This window comes from Amblyraja radiata, chromosome 6, assembly GCF_010909765.2.
Source record: "Amblyraja radiata isolate CabotCenter1 chromosome 6, sAmbRad1.1.pri, whole genome shotgun sequence".
Taxonomy (NCBI): domain Eukaryota; kingdom Metazoa; phylum Chordata; class Chondrichthyes; order Rajiformes; family Rajidae; genus Amblyraja; species Amblyraja radiata.
The window spans coordinates 52,546,668-52,566,759 of NC_045961.1; the positions used below are offsets into that span (position 1 = coordinate 52,546,668).

The 20,092-nt window shown below is 40.2% G+C and overlaps 1 protein-coding gene across 2 annotated transcripts in view; it reads right to left on the minus strand.

The window, feature by feature from the left end:
- The window catches only part of flt1 (fms related receptor tyrosine kinase 1), a 135,644-nt gene that overhangs the window by 22,364 nt on the left and 93,188 nt on the right, over positions 1 to 20,092 (minus strand). Inside the window, exons 17-24 of one of the 2 annotated variants that reach the window (XM_033022838.1) lie at positions 19,109 to 19,238; positions 16,251 to 16,355; positions 15,217 to 15,330; positions 12,985 to 13,073; positions 12,315 to 12,465; positions 7,674 to 7,771; positions 4,275 to 4,397; positions 3,508 to 3,619 (exon numbers count right to left, since the gene is read on the minus strand). In XM_033022838.1, the coding sequence (XP_032878729.1) occupies positions 3,508 to 3,619; positions 4,275 to 4,397; positions 7,674 to 7,771; positions 12,315 to 12,465; positions 12,985 to 13,073; positions 15,217 to 15,330; positions 16,251 to 16,355; positions 19,109 to 19,238 (922 nt within the window). Of the gene's footprint in view, positions 1 to 3,507; positions 3,620 to 4,274; positions 4,398 to 7,673; positions 7,772 to 12,314; positions 12,466 to 12,978; positions 13,074 to 15,216; positions 15,331 to 16,250; positions 16,356 to 19,108; positions 19,239 to 20,092 lie in introns of both variants that reach the window. The other variant, XM_033022837.1, reaches the window with a different exon arrangement.

Sequence of the window (20,092 nt, forward strand, 5' to 3'; positions counted from 1 at the left end):
TAAGAGTAAATCATAAGGACACCAAACCTATATTGAATAAGATCGGTCCAGAACAAGATAATATTAGTGCCAGATTTGACAAAGCTCAGAAAGTAAGTTTGGCAAATTGGTGGGTGAGGAGGCAGAAATATCAATTAAAATAAAATCATTGTCACCCCTCAAGTAAATTCTAGTTAGAGCAATCACTGCTGTGAAACTGATGATTCCACAAAAGCAAATTTCACAAAATAATATTTGAAACATGAATGATCCTGTACTGTATCATTGATTCTGGTTTATAAAAGCCAGAGAAGCTGACCAGAAGCTTAAGAGGTCAAAGGTCAAAGGTCAAAAACTTTATTTGCCATTTGTGCTTACACACATAGGAACTCTTGTGGGGTTGTTCAGAGAGTCAAGTCAAATCAAATTAAAAAGACACACAGAAAGACACATAATCTATAAAAACATATACTTCTCTAGAAATAAAAAAGAAAGTGCCTAAAACCCTATATAAAGGGGAAAGTGAGAGCATTGTAAATTGCACAAACCCTATATAAAAGTGTCGATTGCATTGTAAATTGCACAGGCCCAGGAGACAATATAATATGATACGCTATGAGGCAGGTCAGGACATCAGTTCATTTTGTTTTGGCCAAGAGTCTCACTGCGGCAGGGAAGAAGCTCTTAAAAAAGCGTGTTCTGTTTGTGGCGATGCTGTCCGCTCGTCTGTGCCTGAGGTTGTATGTGCAAGAAAGGGGAATCTCTGATAAGAAAATAGAACCATACAGTCGTGCAGGTTGGAAACAGACCATTCGGCCCTCCCAGTCTATGCCAACCACCGATCACCCATTCACACTGACCCTACATTAATCCCATTTTATTTTGCCTATTTCCCATTAATTTCTCCCAGATTCTGACACTCATCTATATACTCGGGCAGTTCACGGTGACCGTTAAACTACCAACCTACTCATCTTTGGGAGAAGGGAGAAAACTGGAGCACTTGGGGTACGTGAATGCGACAGGAACTTGTCACATGTTAAGCTACAACCATATGCAATGCACAGAAGTGTGTAGTTCTTAATCATTTACTTTTAACCAGGATATCCAGAGATTTGTGCCCTCATATCTCAAAACACCTTCTCTTCAATCTCTGCAATGCAACAAGTGAGATAATTTGTCTGGCTGATAATTTCTGGTGCTGAGAATTGTGTACAGAGGACTGTTGGTAGAATGAACCATCATTACACTCTAAAAAAACAAATATTGTTGGGCAACTCACTTTTAGTTTAGAGATACAGCACGGAAACAGGCCTTTCGGCCCACCAAGTCCGCACCGCCCAGCGATCTCCGCACATAAACACTATGCTACACACACTAGGGACAAATTTTTACACTTTAACCATGCCAATTAACCTACAAACCTGTATGGTCTTTGGAGTGTGTGAGGAAACCGAGATCTCAGAGGAATCCCACTTGGTCATGGGGAGAACCTACAAACTCCGTACAGCAGACCCTGAGGTCGGGATCAAACCCGGATTTCTGGCGCTGCAAGCACTGTAAGGCAGCAACCCCACCGCTGTGCCACAGTGCTGTACCTGAACTAGTGTCTGACAATCTGAAGATGTGCGTGCAGATATTTGAACTAGTTCAAAATGATTAATGGACAATGAAATAGAGGAGGATGAGGCAGGTGAAGGCTGTTAAGAATCCTATTGGAAAGACTGAGTCAACCAGGCTTTGAGAACGGGAGAGGTTTTGAGACAGGCAACATTTCAGGTTGGGACCCTTCTTCAGACTATATAGCTCTGCTAATCAAATAGCTAATTATAGTTGGTCTTGGGACACACAGACGTGGGGAACTATCAGAGTCCAATAGAGATCTTATCTATTATATATTAATATTATTTATTATCTATCTTGCTGTTAATTATTCCATAAACGCCTGAAGACTCTTCTCCTTCGTTGACTTGCGGTGATCGTCCATGGTCTTGTCAAACAACCAGTTGAAGTAATAGGACTGGATTATATCTGCTGCATTCCCCATTTATTACAGAGAACAACAGGGGATCAAGCAGCCTATAACCCACCAGTAGTCAGAAGCTATCCTATCTATAAGCCAGACATCAATTTTAGCAAATACCAAGCAAATGCAAGAAGGTGGCTGCATAAAAATTAGATACATTGGAAGCATGCTGAGCCATTTTGAACAGTCTATCAAGATTAATAAATTACGGCATATTAGAATTTTACTTAGTAACAAGCATGCTGCAGTTACATTCAATTTCATTTAGATAATGTGTTATTTATAGATGACTCTCATGATGACTCATGTTTCATATTCATAATGGGTTCAATATGGGGCCTTGAACATTTTTGTATGTCTTACGATGTCAACTGCACCACCCTCAGTTTTATAGTTTTATAACTATTTTACAACAGTCGGGCAGCAGTAGAGATGCTGCCTCACAGCATTAGAGACGTGGGTGCAATGCTGACCTTAGATCATCTCTGGTTGCCCATTCTTCCTGTAACCTTGTGGGTTTCCTGTGAGTGCTCAATTTCTTCCCACATCCCAAAGATGTGCAGGTTGGTAGGTTAATTTGTCCCAAGTGTGTATGAGAGTGGTAGAATCTGGGGGATAGTTAATGAAAATGTGTGGAGAATAAAATAATGGGATTCATGTTGGAATAGTGGGTTGATAGTCGGCACAGAATTGGGAGCTGAAGGGCCTGCTCCATGTCGTATCTTCCTATGGCTCAATGAATATCCCAATTGCAAGCTGGTAGGGATGCATAGAATTAAACTAATATCGCACAAGAGAAAGTTGATTTCATAGGGATCAGTTCACAGCTGACCACAATGTTTAGGCTAACGTAATAGATATATCACTGGGGTGAAGTTGGGTTTAGGTCCTTTAACCTACGTGCCGTTACGATCATACTGTCAATTTTGACTAATTCTATATAGCAGAACTGAGGAAGCTCAGAGAGATCAGACCATTGTGGGGCTGGAGGAGGTTACAGAGATTCGTAAGGATGTGGTTAGGGTAAAAGGAAGCGTCAAAGGTCAAGCACGGCCAGTCTGTTAGTCAATACAATTCAACTAGCGCAGGGGTGTGTGTCATTGCCGAGTCATACTAAACAGAAAATACTTTGGAGATACTGAAAAACTTATTTTTATCAGCAATGTTGGGCAGTTTATTGTGAGTCAAACAACTGCGAATCAAAATAAAATATTTCATATTCCAAACCACATGTCTATGTAAATATAAATATATAGACAGCTTTGCACTAAAATACTGTACTCTTTATCCTTCATCTGTGCACAGTAGACGACTTGATTGCAATAATGCATAGTCTTTCCTTGACTGAATATCATGCACACTAAAGCTTTTCACTATATTTTGGTACGTGGCAATAATACACTAAACTAAATAATCTGCACGTATTTGCATGCCAATCAATGTGCGCCAGTAAAGCATCCTGCACCTCAATACAATACATAAATGTAGATACTGCGACGTACCTAAGGAAAATATTTCCCACAGTAAAACTCCGTAAGACCAGACATCACTTCGAGTGTTGTAAACTTTGTCAAATATAGATTCGGGGGCCATCCATTTGAGAGGGAGCCTTGTCTGCAAACATTGATGAACAAAGTTATTGACATAAACCAGACACAAAATGCTGGAGTAACACTGCGGTTCAGGCAGCATCTCTGGAGAATAAGTGACATTTCGGGTCGAGACCCTTCTTCAGACTGAGTCAGGGGAAAGGGGAACGAGAGATATAGATGGTACTTAGGACAAATGAATGGAAGATATGCAAAAAACAACGATAACCAAGGAAATGTAGATCGCACAATGGTCCATTGTTGGCTGTGGGAAAGTTAATAACGAGTTACTCAGACAGTGGAAATCCACAGGACGACAGTAAAACTAGTACGACGATTAGGGTGGGGGAGGGACGGAGAGAGAGGGGTGAAAGGGTTACTTGAATTTAGAGACATAAATATTCATACTGAAGATAGACACAAAAAGCTGGAGTAACTCAGCCGGACAGGCAGCATCTCTGGAGTGAAGGAATAGGAGATTTGGGTCGAGACCCATCTTCAGATTCATACTGTCATACTGCTGGGTTGTAAAATGCCTCAGCAAAATATGAGGTGCTGTTCCTCCAATTTACATTTGGCCTCATTGTAAGAATGGAGGACATGACCAACTCCTAATGCCAGGTAACTTTCCATTTTTTACATATCAATTTATTCATGTATTTTCAAGTAAATTAACTTACATCTCCCTTTCGTACATAATCAGGATCTTTATAAATATCTCGTGCAAGTCCAAAGTCACAGATCTTCACTACATTGTTCTCAGATAAAAGGATATTTCTTGCTGCCAGGTCTCGATGAATGCACTGCAATAAAAGAGTTACATTCTTGAAACTCATTTCCTCAATCATTGCCATGAGTTTCCTGATATCATTATTTACAATGAAACTTTTTCAGTGAAACCTCTTTGCCTAATGATACTAAAAATGATCATTTTTCCTGGGGATCTAGACAGAAGCAAGTAGGAAGTAAGTAAGTCTGCTTGAGTTCCTCAGAACATACGTAACAAATGCATTTGTTTTCTGAAATCGCGATTTGAAAGTACAGTAAAAATGTAATAATCTTTCATTCCAATCCTAGATGGGAGGAAGAGGAGGGCTACACAAATCCAGCCTCATACTGTGCTTCCAGATATGCCTCAGCATTGCTTATGTGAACATTTTAACTTGGCAACACATAACAGGCAAGAAAAAAATTGTCTTTGACTTTTCAGTGACAGTTTCACAGCGCAACAGGGCAAAGAACAGGATCTGCCACAAGTTGTGTAAAGCAATGGACAGAGGAAGATGGACCAAACAGTGAATGGAAGTGACACACACTCCATTGACTTTTGTCTTCCTGCATCAACTGTACCCTTAAAATAGGAATGGTCAAAGTAATACTAGATTTGTTCCAAGCTCCTGTGTGTTTGGAAGATTGAATGGCGGTGCTGGCTCGAAGGGCCGAATGGCCTACACCTGCACCTATTGTCTATTATGAAGTCTTAGCGTCATACAACATGGAAACAGATCCATTGGTCCAACTCCTCCTTACCGACCAAGGCGCTCCATCTAAGCTGGACCCATTTGCCAGTGTTTGGTCTATATCCCTTCAAATCTTTCCTATCCATGTACCTGTCCAAGTGTCATTTAATTATTTTATGTCATCTTTAACAACTCTTGATTTTCAAAGAAGATGGTTACCAATGCTGGCAATACCAGACTTCTTATGCTTTAACTGGAATTTCTATTCAACTCTCTCTTTCCAGTGGATCACGTGCAGATAGATGAGACTAGTTCATCTTGTCATCATGTTCGGCATGGATGTTGTGGGCTGAAGGGCCTGTTCCTGTGCTGTACTTTGTTCTATGTTCAGTATCTTCTATTTTAACTATGATTCAGTTGAAAAAATGTTGATTAAATTGTGCGATTTTTACAAAGCAATTTGAAAGAATTAATATCAATTGACCGTTGCTAATGTTGGTATTCATAAGCATGGGGTCTGGAAACATTGTACCATTAGATGAATGGGCTGTAGATCATCCAATCCCTTATATCTGCTCTGCTATACAATAAGTTCGCGACTGCTTCTCCACTTCAACTCTTTTAAAGGCATCCTTGGATTCCTTGTCACCAAAATCCACAAACCTCTATCTTAGACATATGTGTAGCATTCATAACATACATTCATGTCACATTCAGTAGTGTTCGCAACTATCTTTAAATCAAGCACCCTTGCCACTCTTGTTGTCCCCTAGGATAATATCCCTTCCCTTGTTTGAGGGCTGCCCACTGGATTCTGGCCTTCAATATCCAGCAGCGGAAAGACACTAGACTGTGCTTCTGACCCGCTGAGTTACTGCATAATTTTGAACCAATTAATTATGTGTCATGCATATTTTGCTGAAGAAATGCCTGAGCTTTCAGCATTTTATTCGACTTTTTAATCATGATGTGAGAAATGGATTTACTCAATGTGGTGCACTTGAATGGCTAGCACTAAAAGTGTTGAAATTTGACTCATCATCTGTCTCTGCACTATACATGCGGTGTAGTGTTCGTAAAGTTTGCCAAAAATGAATTGAATGCAGTTCATTATGACCTAAGGTCACAACTACTGCATCATTGCTGGGCTAACTGCTTCTTCTTCTTCTTGCGTATGGCGTGCACAGCCTAAAGGTGTAGGACAAATTGTTCTATTTGATCTTATTTGATTGTGCACGCCGGGTTGATTGCATTCGTCGAAACAGGGCGGACCACGTGAAGGTTGCAATCTCCCAACCCGGCTAACTGCTGGGAAGCAAGTTAGCACTAAAACATTTTTCCCGAGGCAACCACAGCACAACAGCTGAAACAAAAGCCATGAAGCCAAGTGTGGAGGTAGGGAGGAGGTCATGATGTTCTCCAGTCTGCTCTTGGCCCACATTACGTTTCCGCCAAAGCGGCCTGACCAAGACCTGTGCAATGAGTTGTCCCACAAGAGGTCTAAGTGAAGGCTGGTCAATGGCCGATGCACGCAAGTCATGCTATTGTTTAAAAAATATGATGTGACATATTAGAAAGTGAGGCTGGGAGATGCTCTGGTGGTATGGCAGTGTCAATTCTAGAACTGAGTTCCCCAGCCTGCAGTTTCTGCCCCCATTGATTTTAGTGGGTAAATAATGAATATTGTAGGTTTTCCCCAAATCCCCAATTTATAGAACATAGAACAGTATAGCACAAGAATAGGCCCTTCAGCCCACAGTGTCTGTGCTGATGCCAAGCCCAACTCTATCTGGCTGCGCATAACCCATATCTCTCCATTCCCAGCATATCCAATTTCTTGGACGAAATGTGCACTGCGTCAATTAGAGTCGTAGAGTCATACAGTGTGGAAACAGGCCCTTCTAACAATCCCAACTTGCCTACCCCAACTACTCTAGTCCCACCAGCCTGCATTTGGTATATCCCTCTGAACCTGTCCTTTCCACGTACTTGTTCAAATGTTTTTGGGGGCAAGAAAATATAAGCCATGCAGATATAAATCATAGCTAATTTCCTCCCGCTTATTAATTGACACGGAAATTTAAGCTGGTACAATATATCGTGTGGAAACTTTGTTTTTGTGCAAATGTGTATAATTTCTCTGTATTATTTTATTTGCCTATGATGAAGGGTTGGCTTCAGCATTTAATTTTTCTATCTGAAATTAAAATACCTAGATTTTACAAATGTTATTTAATGAGTAATTATTATTCCAAGAAACTAATTAAATAAATGAGTTCAACACCTTTCCCACCATTCTAAAGTCCATAGTAAAACTGCAACTAGTATCATACTGATTTGCACTGATATTATTGCAGGTGAAAATAAATGTGCATCAAATTGTAGCAAAACAAATGATAAGTTGTGAGCTTGTTATTTGTTACAAAAGTCTAATTAATATGAAATATTGATCAATCTTCCACCCTAATGTTTTGCTCTTTTTGATTAGACATTATCTTAATGTAACAGTTGGAATGCCAATCTACCAATCTACCAATAGCCAATCTACAGGTGATATTTAATTATTCCTGATATCAATTACCCCGAGGTTCAGTATCTTTATTCAGATTGTACTCAAACCTTTCTTGATGCTAAGAATTCCATGCCTCGAGCCACTTGAAAGCTGTAACTGATCAGATCCTCCATGGTCATTGTTTGCTTGAACAAGTCATCAGCATCTATCAATTATTCAAAAAGAAGGGAGTGAATAGTTAATTCTGGATTGCTACAGCAGGTATTACTTCAATATTAAACATAGAGCAGAACAGTACAGCACAAGAACAGGCCCTTCGGCCCACAATGTCTGTGCCGAACATGACACCAAGACCATCACTTATGCCTGCACATAATTATATCCCTCCATTCCCTGCATATCCATGTGCCCATCCTAATGTCTCTCAAATGTCGCAAACGTATCTGCCTCCACCATCACCCTGGCAGTGTGTTCCAGGCCTTCACGTAAAAGAAAATTCTTGTACACCTCCTCAAACATTGCCCCTCGAAAGACCCTACTGTATGGGGAATGATAAGATACAATCCTTTAATGTTGATTAAAATGTTTTCTATATTTTCAATCCTGGTGCAACTTGGAAATTTCAATGGCACTCACCAGAAGTCCCATGCAAACAGCTCATGCAAGATTCAATGAAGAAAGTCTCTGGAGTTGATTTACCCTGAATTTTATGATAACTCTAAACTGTATTAGAGTCATGAGTCATACTGCAAGAGAACAAGCCCTTCGGCCCAACTCATCCATGTTGACCAAAATGGCTTATCCAAGCTTGCTCCAATTGCCTGCGGTGGTATTCACTCAAGGTCATAAGGTCATAAGGAATAGGAGTAGAATTAGGCCATTCAGCCCATCAGGTCTACTCCGCCATTCAATCATGGCTGATCTATATCTCCCTTCTAACCCCATTCTCCTGTTCTCCCCAGAACCTCTGACACGTACTAATCACAAATCTATGTATCTCTGCCTTAAAAATATCCACTGACTTGGCCTCTACAGCATTATGTGACAAAGAATTCCACAGATTCACCACCCTCTGACTGAAGACATTTCTCCTCATCTCCTTCCTAAAAGAACATCCTTTAATTCTGAGGATATGACCTCTAGTCCTAAACTCTCCCACTAATGGAAACATCTTCTCCAAATCCAGTCTATCCAAGCCTTTCACTATTCTGTATGTTTCAATGAGATCCCCCTCATTCTTCTAAACTCCAGCGAGTACAGGCCCAGTGCTGACGAACGCTCATCATAGGTTAACCTACCCATTCCTGGGATCATTCTTGTAAACTTCCTCTGGACCCTCTCCAGAGCCAGCACATCCCTCCCAAAATGCCCAAAATTGCTCACAGTATTCCAAAATGTAGCCTTACCAGCGCCTTATAGAGCCTCAACATTACATCCCTGTTTTTGTATACAACCCTCTTGAAGTAAATGGTAGCATTGAGTTTGCATTCTTTACTACCAATTCGACTTGCAGATTAACTTTTGGGAATCCTGCACCAGCACTTCCAAGTCCCTTTGCACCTCTGATTTCTGGATTCTCACCCCATTTAGAACATAGTCTACGCCTTTATTCCTACTACCAAAATGTATGACTCCACACTTTGCTACACTATATTTCAACTGCCACTTCTCTACCCACTCTCCCTCCCAAGGTATGGGAGAAACAGATGTCTGAGACACAAATGGAAAATTAAAAGTTCTCCAGTATGTGACTGGTTACATGGAGCAGATCTTGTAAGATATAACAAAGCATTGCCGAATCCGCAAATATGAAGGGCATGTTCTGGTGCTGTACTGTTTCAAGGAAAGATCAGAATGGGCCGACATAGTAGCGCAGCGGTAGAGTGTTGTCTTAAGCGCCAGAGACCCAGGTTCGATTCTGCCTATGGGTGCTGACTGTACGTAGTATGTACGTTCTCTCTGTGACCGCATGGATTTTCTCTGGGTGTTCCGGTTTCCTCCCACATTCCAAAGACCTACAGGTTTGTAGGTAAAATTTTGTCCCTAGTGTGTAGGATAGTTCTAATGTATGGGGATCGCTGGATGGCATGGACTTGGTGGACTTTAGGGCCTGTTTCTGTGCTGTATTTCTAAACTAAGCTAAACTAAAGAATGATTCTCTGTTAAGTGCAATACAATGAACCACCTTAATATAAACTGATATTTACAACTCTACTACTCCATCAGTTAACTACAGAGGTCTCTACACAATTAGATTATCTTTTGATAGGAAATCTTCACCAATTCCATCATTACATCTATCCTTTGAATCATGGACCAAGATTGATGTCAATTCCCCAAAAAGTGCTTAGACAAAGGACAATATTTGGAATATTACATTTTACACTTTCACTTTGGATGCTACCTGACCTGCTGGGTCTTCTTTTTGCTACAGACAACAGATGTTATCAGTATTTTAACTTTTTATCTATAATGATGTTCTTTTGATTAATTTAATGGGAACCCTGGGATCAGCAATGCCACAATCACCTCAAGCACACTTTTGTGGCATCCTCGTAAAGTAACTCAATATAATAAGCAATTACATTCTTCCTCGCCATTCATAACAATTCACAATTGGCACTGTGTTTCTTATGATAGGCTCCCACATTACTGGAGATCATTAATCTTTCCTTTTTCCATAAAATATCTTTCCAGTAATTCTCCTACAATCTGCAACACTGCTGATACACCTCTGCCATGACCAATACGTACATCAATTTCCAATTTTTTCCCCATTTAAGTTGGGCAAACAGCTTGTCATCAACAAGCAAAACTATATATCAGGAAATTCTTTTAATTAAAAACATTGCACAAAAATGCAATAGTAAGATATGTATAATATAAACTATTGGAATTAATGTAGCTACAAAGGGTAAAATTCACTATATTCCAATGTCCTAGGTTCCAACAGAGTTCATTTGTACTAGTGCCAACTATATCCAAATTTGATCACAACAATCCAAATGTTCTTCTCTGTTCCCGGACACAAGTCATGGAACTGATGTGATGATGTTGTTTGTTCTTTGTTACCTTACCGAAGTGATAATTTGTCTGTAAAAGACCTGGGAGGTTAGTAATCTAAAATAAAAACAAAATGTGCTGGAAGTATTATGGAGATCGGGCAACATCTGTGGAGAAAGAAGAGTAACCAAATATCTCAGACTGTCTTAGATCAGAAAAGTAAAGATGCCAGCAATGAACACGAACAGAGATGAGGTAGAGCAGGGGGAGGCCTTAAGGGCCTGTCACGCTTAGGCAATTTTTCGGTGACTACAGGCGACTAGGCTGTTTGCACCTGGTCGCGGGGTGATGCCTATATGGTCGTGAGTAGTCTCCTCAAGTCGCCTAAAGAGTCGAAAAATTCTTCTGGTCGCCGCTGGATTTTGAAATGTTCAAAACTTTTCGGCGACTGTGGGCTTGACGTAGCTTGTCTTCTCCTGCCGTAGGTGCTGTCATAGGTTGTCACACGGATGACGCAGGTTGTCGCCAGGTGACGTTGGTTGTCGCCGGATGCTGACTTCGGTGAATTCCATTGGCGACTACCTACGTCAACCTACGACAGGTACCGGCGACTGAATTGTCTTCAGTTCTCGCCGACAGGTTCGTTGCTTGTCGTAGCTTGTCGCAGGTGGACGCAGGTTGACTTTGGTTGTCGTAGGTTGTCGGCTGTGTGATTGTAGGTTGTCATAGGTGTGGTCGTAGGTGGACATCCTAAGTCGCGACCGATTGGGTCGCTGGTTGTCGGTAGCTTGCCGTAGCTTGACATCGACTAGGTGGTAGGTTGTCATGGGGTGGGGGGGGGGGGTCCAGTCGAGCCTTTTTCAGCAACCTGCTACGACTGTGACAGTCGCCGGCAGTCGCCGAATAAATCGCGTAAGTGGGACAGGCCTTTTAGAATCCATTTCTGAATATTCTCAGGATTTTCTCAGGCATAGATAACGTAGACAATCATAACGTTTTGCCCAGAGCGGAAATATCAAAGACTAAAGGACATAACTTTAAAGTGAAAAGGCAAAGTTTAAAAGAGATGTGCAGGACAAGTTTTTAACAGTGGGTACTTGGAACGCTCTGCCAGGGGTGGTGGTGCAGGCACATACGATGGTAGCGTTTAAGTGGCTTTTGGATAGGAACATGGATATGCTGGGAATGGAGGGATGTGGATCATGTGCAGGCAGATGAGATTAGTTTAGCTTGGCATCATGTTCAGCACAGACATTATGGCCCACGGGGCCTGTTCCTGTGCTGCACTGTTCTATGTTTTGCATTCAATGTTCTATGTCTTGCTGTTGTCTCTGTGGGATAGGATGGCTAAATTACCGCTCACTTGGTTAATCAGTGATCAAAGCATGGCAAAGCTACAGCTACTACTGATATCTGCCTTTTTATTCCTGCCATGTTTGCTAATACTCAGCTACACCCTTTCACCTCCCAGAGATTAGTGGCAAAATAACTAGGTGAGGTTTCCTCTCTACAGATCTGGAAAACTACAGATGTGCTGATAAGAAAAACATTTTTTTTTACACATAGTACATCGTGTATTTTTATTATTTTTCAAACTTGAAAGGTGTGTCTCCTCCTATTAAGAATATCCCACGGATGTTTATTAGAGAGATAATCAGCAAGGACATCAAAGATACTCAGTCTGATGTAAAAATAACTTTGAAGGCTGTAAATCAGGAAGAAATCAGGAAGGAATCAGTTCTTACCCTCCTCTTCCTCTTCAACATCACTTAGAGTTTTATCTTCATCAAATCCAGAGCTGGTGGAACTCTCAGAACTCGTAACACTAGCCAGCCGTCTCTTTTTCCCCTCCATAGGGATCTTTTCTTGAATGTGATCTGCTTGTAATGCAGTTTCCTAGAAATGGATAGAAAGCAGGGCAAAAGTGTTGTCTTGGATATTTCATTGATCTTGGTTGATGCATTAAAAACTTGATATGATAGCAGAGTTACAGGTTATTCCACTTAAAATGTACTGTTCCATTGTTAAACCTAACTCACAGCTTTCTACTACATTATGTTTACTAAATAGAAATTATTTGCAGATTTTCTTTCTCTGTCCTCTCCACCGCACCATCAACTCCACCCCTCTATCACTCACCCATTCACTACGGCGAGTCACATCCCAGCCATGGCAACCATTAAATAAGAGACTAACTCCATCATAAATACCATTGTTTAACAAGAATAAAAGGAAATCGATTGTTTGTTACAAATTTGTTCAATAAAATCATCATTAGTGAATAGGCTTTTAATAGGTGCGATGTTCAGAATTTTCCCGATGTGTGTGAGAATATTGTCCATCAGTTACATTCAATAGAACGGAAGGTTAATAATTCAGTAAGATATTTTGAAATAGATAGTTACGTACATTCACCTTGTGCAACACAAATTTATGCCTCTTGGTCTGAAGATAGTTGGAGAGATTGCCGTATTTACAGTATTCAACAATCACCATCAAAGGATCTGCGTCAAGAAAAATAGGGCACAGTATAGATTTGTTTAATTAAATTGATACTCTAGGATTAGACATGAAGCAATTATCCAAATTTGTATTTGAATCAAGAACCTTGCCCTTTGTTTCTGCACATCAGGAAATCAATACAAATGATTTTGTCGAATGCACAAACTGGTTCTGTAAGTGGTACTCAGGATGCATTTAAAATTAATCTATGTTTTAAGATCAAAACATTTTTTCTTTGTAATAACGTATTTTTGAAACTTTAAAATTCATAAGGTGTTTTGATGATGACATTCGCATTAATTAATGTTTTTGAAACATGGCACTGATATATAACACTTCCATTCTTCACTCAGCTCTCAATGTCATCAGTTGCACACCTCTTGTAGGAAATCTTCAGGCGATTCTAAGCTCCAGGAGCCAGTTGCAGTATTACAGTATATATACTGCACGGTTCAAAATGTCCAACTGAGGCATCAATCATTTGCTTTTGGAGTTGTGGTGCACAGTTTTGTTTCTGCGGGGAGATTCAGATTAACAATCTACAAGCCATCCAGACACTCTGGGCACCATGGTATAGGAAAGATGTCAAGATGGAAAGGGTGCAGAAAAGATTATCGAGGATAGTGCTAGGAAACAGGCTTGAGCTACAGGGAGAGGTTGAGCAGGCTAGGGCTCTATTCCTTGGAGCGTAGGAGGATGAGGGGTGAGGGGAATCATGAAAGGAATAGATCGAGTAGACGCACAGATTCTCTTGCGCAGGAGTAGGGGAATCGAGAACCAGAGGACATAGGTTCAAGGTAGGGGGGGGGAAGATTTAATAGGAACATAAGGGGTAACTTTTTCCACACAAAGGGTGGAGGGTTTATAGAACAAGTTGCCAGAGGAGGTAGTTGTGGCAGGTACTATCACAACGTTTAAGAAACATTTAGGCAGGATAGGACAGGTTTAGAGGGATACAAGCCAAACGCAGGCAGGTGGGACATTTACTTCTATTTTCAAAGACATTTTATTTTTAGCAGCCATTAATTTGTTTTGAGTGCTTATGAATGTCGGAGACAAGCAAATCTTTTGAGAATTTTGACAGCTAAGGCCATGGATTATCGATACATCAGGGCTTTCTGGAAGCAGGTCGTTATTTTTTTCAGGACAACTATGTATTGTATAGGGTCTGGCTGATCAGAAGTGGGCTTGAGGGAACAAGGTTGCTGCTGGTACAGTGGTAAGCACAGGCATATTCTTATTAAATAACATTGGACTTGTAATTGAACACTGTCCATGCCTCTGTTGGTATCTACCCATTGGAAATCATTGCAGCATCTACCAACAATAATCCTGTTCATGGTTTCCATGGACACTCTTTCATTTCCTTATTCCCATCTGTCTGAACTCATACTTCTACTAGAAAGAATGTTTCAAGTCAATGACCTGATAGCAATTGTTCTGATGATAGGTCATCACCTTAAATCTTTTCATTAAATGTAATTAACTCTTCTCTTTCTACTGACAATCCCTAGATGTAGATTATGTGCAGACAGATAATAGTTGGTTTGGCATCATGTTTAGCACAGGCTTTGTGGGCCAAATTGCCTGTTCTTGTGCTGTACTGTTTTACATTCTATGTTCTGAGTATCTCCAGTATTTTCTGTTTTAATTTCAGATTTTTAGCATATGCAGTTTGTTTTGCTTTTTGTGATCTTCTAGTTTAGAGATACAGCGCAGAAACAGGCCCTTCGGCCCACCGAGTCCGCATTGGCCAGCGATCTCCATACACTAGCACAATCCTACACACAATAGGGACAATTTTTACAAATTTACCAAGCCAATTAATCTACAAAACTGTATGCCTTTGGAATGTGGGAGAGAACCAGAGCATCCAGAGAAAACAGACTCAAGTCACGGGGAGAACGTACAAACTGTGTATGGATAGCACCCACATTCAGTATCGAACCCGGACCTCTGGCTCTATAAGGCAGCAACTCTACTGCTGCACCACCATGGCACCCCTACAATCACATTATTCTACAATCACATTGTTATTATTTTTTAATAAAAAATAACCCAACATTTCAGTCAAACATTGACGAACATTTTGTTCTATTCTATTAAGTTCTATTACACTGTTAAGGCAGTCGTAATGTTACAAACCTCCATGTCTGGTGCATGCTCCCAGCAAATTCACAACATTTAGATGGTTTCCGATATGAATCAGGATCTTTAGTTCTGACATTAAAGCTTTATGTTCACTGGCTGTGGCATCCTCTTCAAAGAAAATATCATTAAACAATTTAGAGTTAGAAGTACAACATGTTCAATATCTATTCATGTACAAACAAATGTTGTACACCAATGTTGTACACAAACAAATTAAGTACAAATACAAATCATGCACATAAGGATTTAGAATAATTCAATAATTTTTAGATCTCTTAATGATAGAACAAGCATTTATTATTTTACAGACTCATTTCATAATGTTCATAAATCATAGGAGCAGAAGTAGGCAATTCGGCCCATTGCGTCTACTCTGTCATTCAGTCGTGGTTAATCTATCATTCCCTCTCAACCCCATTCGTCTGCTTTCTCCCCATAACCCTTGACACCCTTACCAATTAATTATATCTGTCAATCTCGTGCCTTAAAAATACGCAATGACTTGGCCTCCACAGTCGCCTGTGGCAATAAATGCCACAGTCGTCAACCTCTGACTAAAGAAATTCCTCCTTACCTCCTTTCTAAAGATATGTCTTTTTATTTTGAGGCTATGCCTTCTGGTCCTAGACTCACCCACTAGTGGAAACACCCTCTCCACATCCACTCATTCCAGACCTTTCACTATACGGTATTATATTCTTATCAAGCATTTATTTTAAATCAAGTGCCACCACCAGGACAGCAGACGTTTATGGCCAAATTAACATTCTAACATTTTTTTAAATTTTGAACTTAAGGGGAACAAGATATTGCCTAAAACGAGACAACTCTTGTGTATGGTCTACTATCTAACACTCTCGTACTTAGTATAATTGTGCTATGTGTAGTAGGATTGTCACTGAACTGTATGCAAAAAATAATTTCACTGTACTTTGGTACAAGTGACAAAAAAGCATATTGAACCATTGAACCAGGTTTTAAGCTGAAGTAACCATTATGATAGTTTTGAAACATCAAAGTCAAAGTACCTTTCAGCATTTTAATGGCAACGGTTTTACATGTGGCTGATTTATTGATGCCAAAAGCAGAAGCTTCCACCACCTTCCCAAAAGCCCCGTGGCCAAGAGCTTTACCTAGGATTGAGATAAGCATGGAAATTCATGAGATAGGTATTTACATTCTCTCAACCATCCTCAGATATGCTATGGGGCATTGCAATACACACAAGCTTATTACTTTTTATCCATTACCATGCAGTGTTGTTGCAAAGTGTAAATGTCATATGTGTATCATTGTTTTCATGTGATCACTGTATGCACCTTGAATCACTCTACAAACACCAATGGAATTTAAAAATCAATGGTAAAAATCAGAGGATCTAAGGGGGTAGAGGAACTGAAAGAAATTTTCATTAGGCGAGAAATAGTATTGGGTAGGCTAATGGGACTGAAGCATGATAAATCCCCTGGGCCTGATGGTCTACGTCCCGGTGTCCTCAGGGAGGTGGCTCTAGAAATAGTGAACGCATTGTTGATCATTTTCCAATGTTCAATAGATTCAGGATCAGTTCTTGTGGATTGGAGGATAGCTAATGTTATCCCACTTTTCAAAAAGGAGCAAGAGAGAAAAATAGGGAATTACAGACCAGTTAGCCTGACTTCGGTGGTGGGAAAGATGCTGGAGTCAATTATTAAAGAGGTAATAATGGGGCATTTGGATAGCAGTAAAAGGATTAGTCCAAGTCAACATGGATTTATGAAAGGGAAATCATGCTTGACTAATCTTCTGGAATTTTTTGAGGATGTGATAAGTAAAATGGATGAAGGGGTGCCAGTGGATGTAGTGTATCTAGACTTTCAGATAGCCTATGATAAGGTCCCGCACGGGAGACTGGTGACTAAAATTAGAGAACATGGTATTGGGGGTAGGGTGTTGACATGGATAGAAAATTGGTTGGCAGAACGGAAGCAAAGAGTAGGAGTGAACGGGTCCTTTTCAGAATGGCAGGCAGTGGCGAGTGGAGTGCCGCAAGGCTCAGTGTTGGGGCCGCAACTGTTTACCATATATATTAATGATTTGGAAAAGGGAATTAGGAGCAACACTAGCACGTTTGCGGATGACACAAAGCTGGGTGGCAGTGTGAACTGTGAAGAGGATATTAGGAGGTTGCAGGGTGACCTGGACAGGTTGAGTGAGTGGGCAGATGCGTGGCAATTGCAGTATAATATAGATAAATGTGAGGTTATCCACTTTGGCGGCAAAAACAAGGGGGCAGATTATTATCTCAATGGGGTTAGGTTAGGTAAGGGGGAGGTGCAGCGAGACCTGGGTGTCCTTGTACATCGGTCACTGAAAGTTGGCTTACAGGTACAGCAGGCAGTGTAGAAAGCTAATGGAATGTTGGCCTTCATAACAAGAGGATTTCAGCATAGGAGTAAAGAGGTTCTTCTGCAGTTGTATAGGGCTCTGCTGAGACCACATCTGGAGTACAGTTTTGGTCTCCTAATTTGAGGAAGGACATTCTTGTGATTGAGGCAGTGCAGCGTAGGTTCACGAGATTAACCCCTGGGATGGCGGGACTGTCATACGAGGAAAGATTGAAAAGACTAGGCTTGTATTCACTGGAGTTTAGAAGGATGAGGGGGATCTTATAGAAACATATAAAATTATAAAAGGACTGGACAAGCTAGATGCAGGAAAAATGTTCCCAATGTTGGGCGAGTCCAGAACCAGGGGCCACAGTCTTAGAATAAAGGGGAGGTCATTTAAGACTGAGGTGAGAAAAAAATTTTCACCCAGATAGTTGTGAATTTATGGAATTCCCTGCCACAGAGGGCATTGGAGGCCAAGTCACTGGATGGATTTAAGAGAGAGTTAGATAGAGCTCTAGGGGCTAGTGGAATCAAGGGATATGGGGAGAAGGCAGGCACGGGTTATTGATAGGGGACGATCAGCCATGATCACAATGAATGGCGGTGCTGGCTCAAAGGGCCGAATGACCTCCTCCTGCACCTATTTTCTATGTTTCTATGTTTCTATGTATGAAGCAAATACAATTACGTTTTTCAAAAAGACATTTTGGGAGATATATGGATAGGAAGGGTTTATTAATTTACAATTACAAATTAGATTAGTATGCCAACTTGGTCGACATGGACAAGACCATGTCTAAGGTACACATTGTTAATTATTTGGAATATTTTGTTTTTGGGCCATAGTTCCAATCAATCACAAAGGCAGATTATCAAGTTTAACTTTATAAAGACAAATATTTTGGATTCTGCTGTGCAGAGAAGAAAATCAATGTTTAAAAGTTGTCATTATATTATTTCGTCTGAGATTGAGTTAACTTCGAAACTGTAAGCAAGAAATGTTGAATGAAATGGAAACACATTATATACTACTAATAGAGTTTAGTTTAGTTTAGTTTAGAGATACAGTGCGGATGCAGGCCCTTTCGGCCCACCGGGTCCGCGCCGACCAGCGATCCCCGCACATTAATACGATCCTTCAGTCTGAAGAAGGGTTTCGGCCCGAAACGTCGCCTATTTCCTTCGCTCCATAGATGCTGCTGCACCCGCTGAGTTTCTCCAGCATTTTTGTGTACCTTTTCACTGTACCTCTTGTTACAAGTGACAACAATAAATCTAAATCTGAACATAAACCTCAACCTAAACCTATCTGGAAGTCTGGTGTAAATGATCCAATAGTGTAGTTTGATGGATTAGCCTGAATTTATGTGAATTACTTAACATGGATATAGAGAAGAACTTAGTTATCATTACTCAAGGTTTATTAAGATCAAAAGCTGTCAATTGAGAATTAAGAATGGCCAGTATATGTTACCTTGTACTCTAGAGCGAGCATTACATTTTTGTGCTCATACCTAGCTTTAGTCTGTCTCGAGGAAATTCCCATTTATTGTCATCGTAAGGGAGATATCGCTCATCAAGGGGTACTTCATCTGGGTCCATTATGATTGACAGGTAGTCAGTTTTTGTCTCTGCAGATCTAGGCTGGAAAACCAAAGCATGAGAAAACACTTGTGTGGGCCCACACATTTGTCCACTGGTGTCATTCAGACATCATGCCAACACACATCATCTTAATGGTTTGTAGTTGGAAAGAAAAACATTGTACCATTAAGCATTTCCAATGAAGTAACCTTCAAGGTTCAATAGCTTGCGACAAAACTGGCAGTGTGATCCAGTCAAAATTAAATGGCATCTTTCACTGGACTAATCAATGCTCAATGTATCCTGCCAGACTGTCTTGATGAATCCGGCATGAATAAAACAATCATTCAGTGTTAAGGTTTATATAACAAGAACAATTATTTGTTTAGAAAGTGAAAGGGTATTCAGCAAGAAAGGCATCAGAAATTTGCAAAATATTTGTTGAAAACATTTGTTTAATTGGGCAAATCATATACAATTCTAAAAGGAAAGCAGTATTCACTAATATTTTTACGTGGCCGTTTTTTAAAGCCAATTTAAATTAAAAATACTTTTTAAAACTGTTAACCCTGGACACAGTCCATGAACCCTTTAAAAATATATGAACTTTCATCTGACTTTCATTCATATTGGCAAAAAATAGCAGGTGAAATTTCATCTGAGTTTTCCCAATCTGTGCTTAATTTTGTTTCAACATCAACATTCTTTGTATTACATTTTCAGCTGACATCCATTTCCATCTCCAGCAGAGAAAACTCAATTCTCATGTTGTCTTTTACATGACTGTCCATTAATGTTTCCAAAGCTTTGGAATACATTGTATTTTCACAGAATTGCATCTACCTCTTGGATCCCATCAATCTCACTTCCACATTATCCATAACACTGAATCAATGGCATAAATAACATCACAA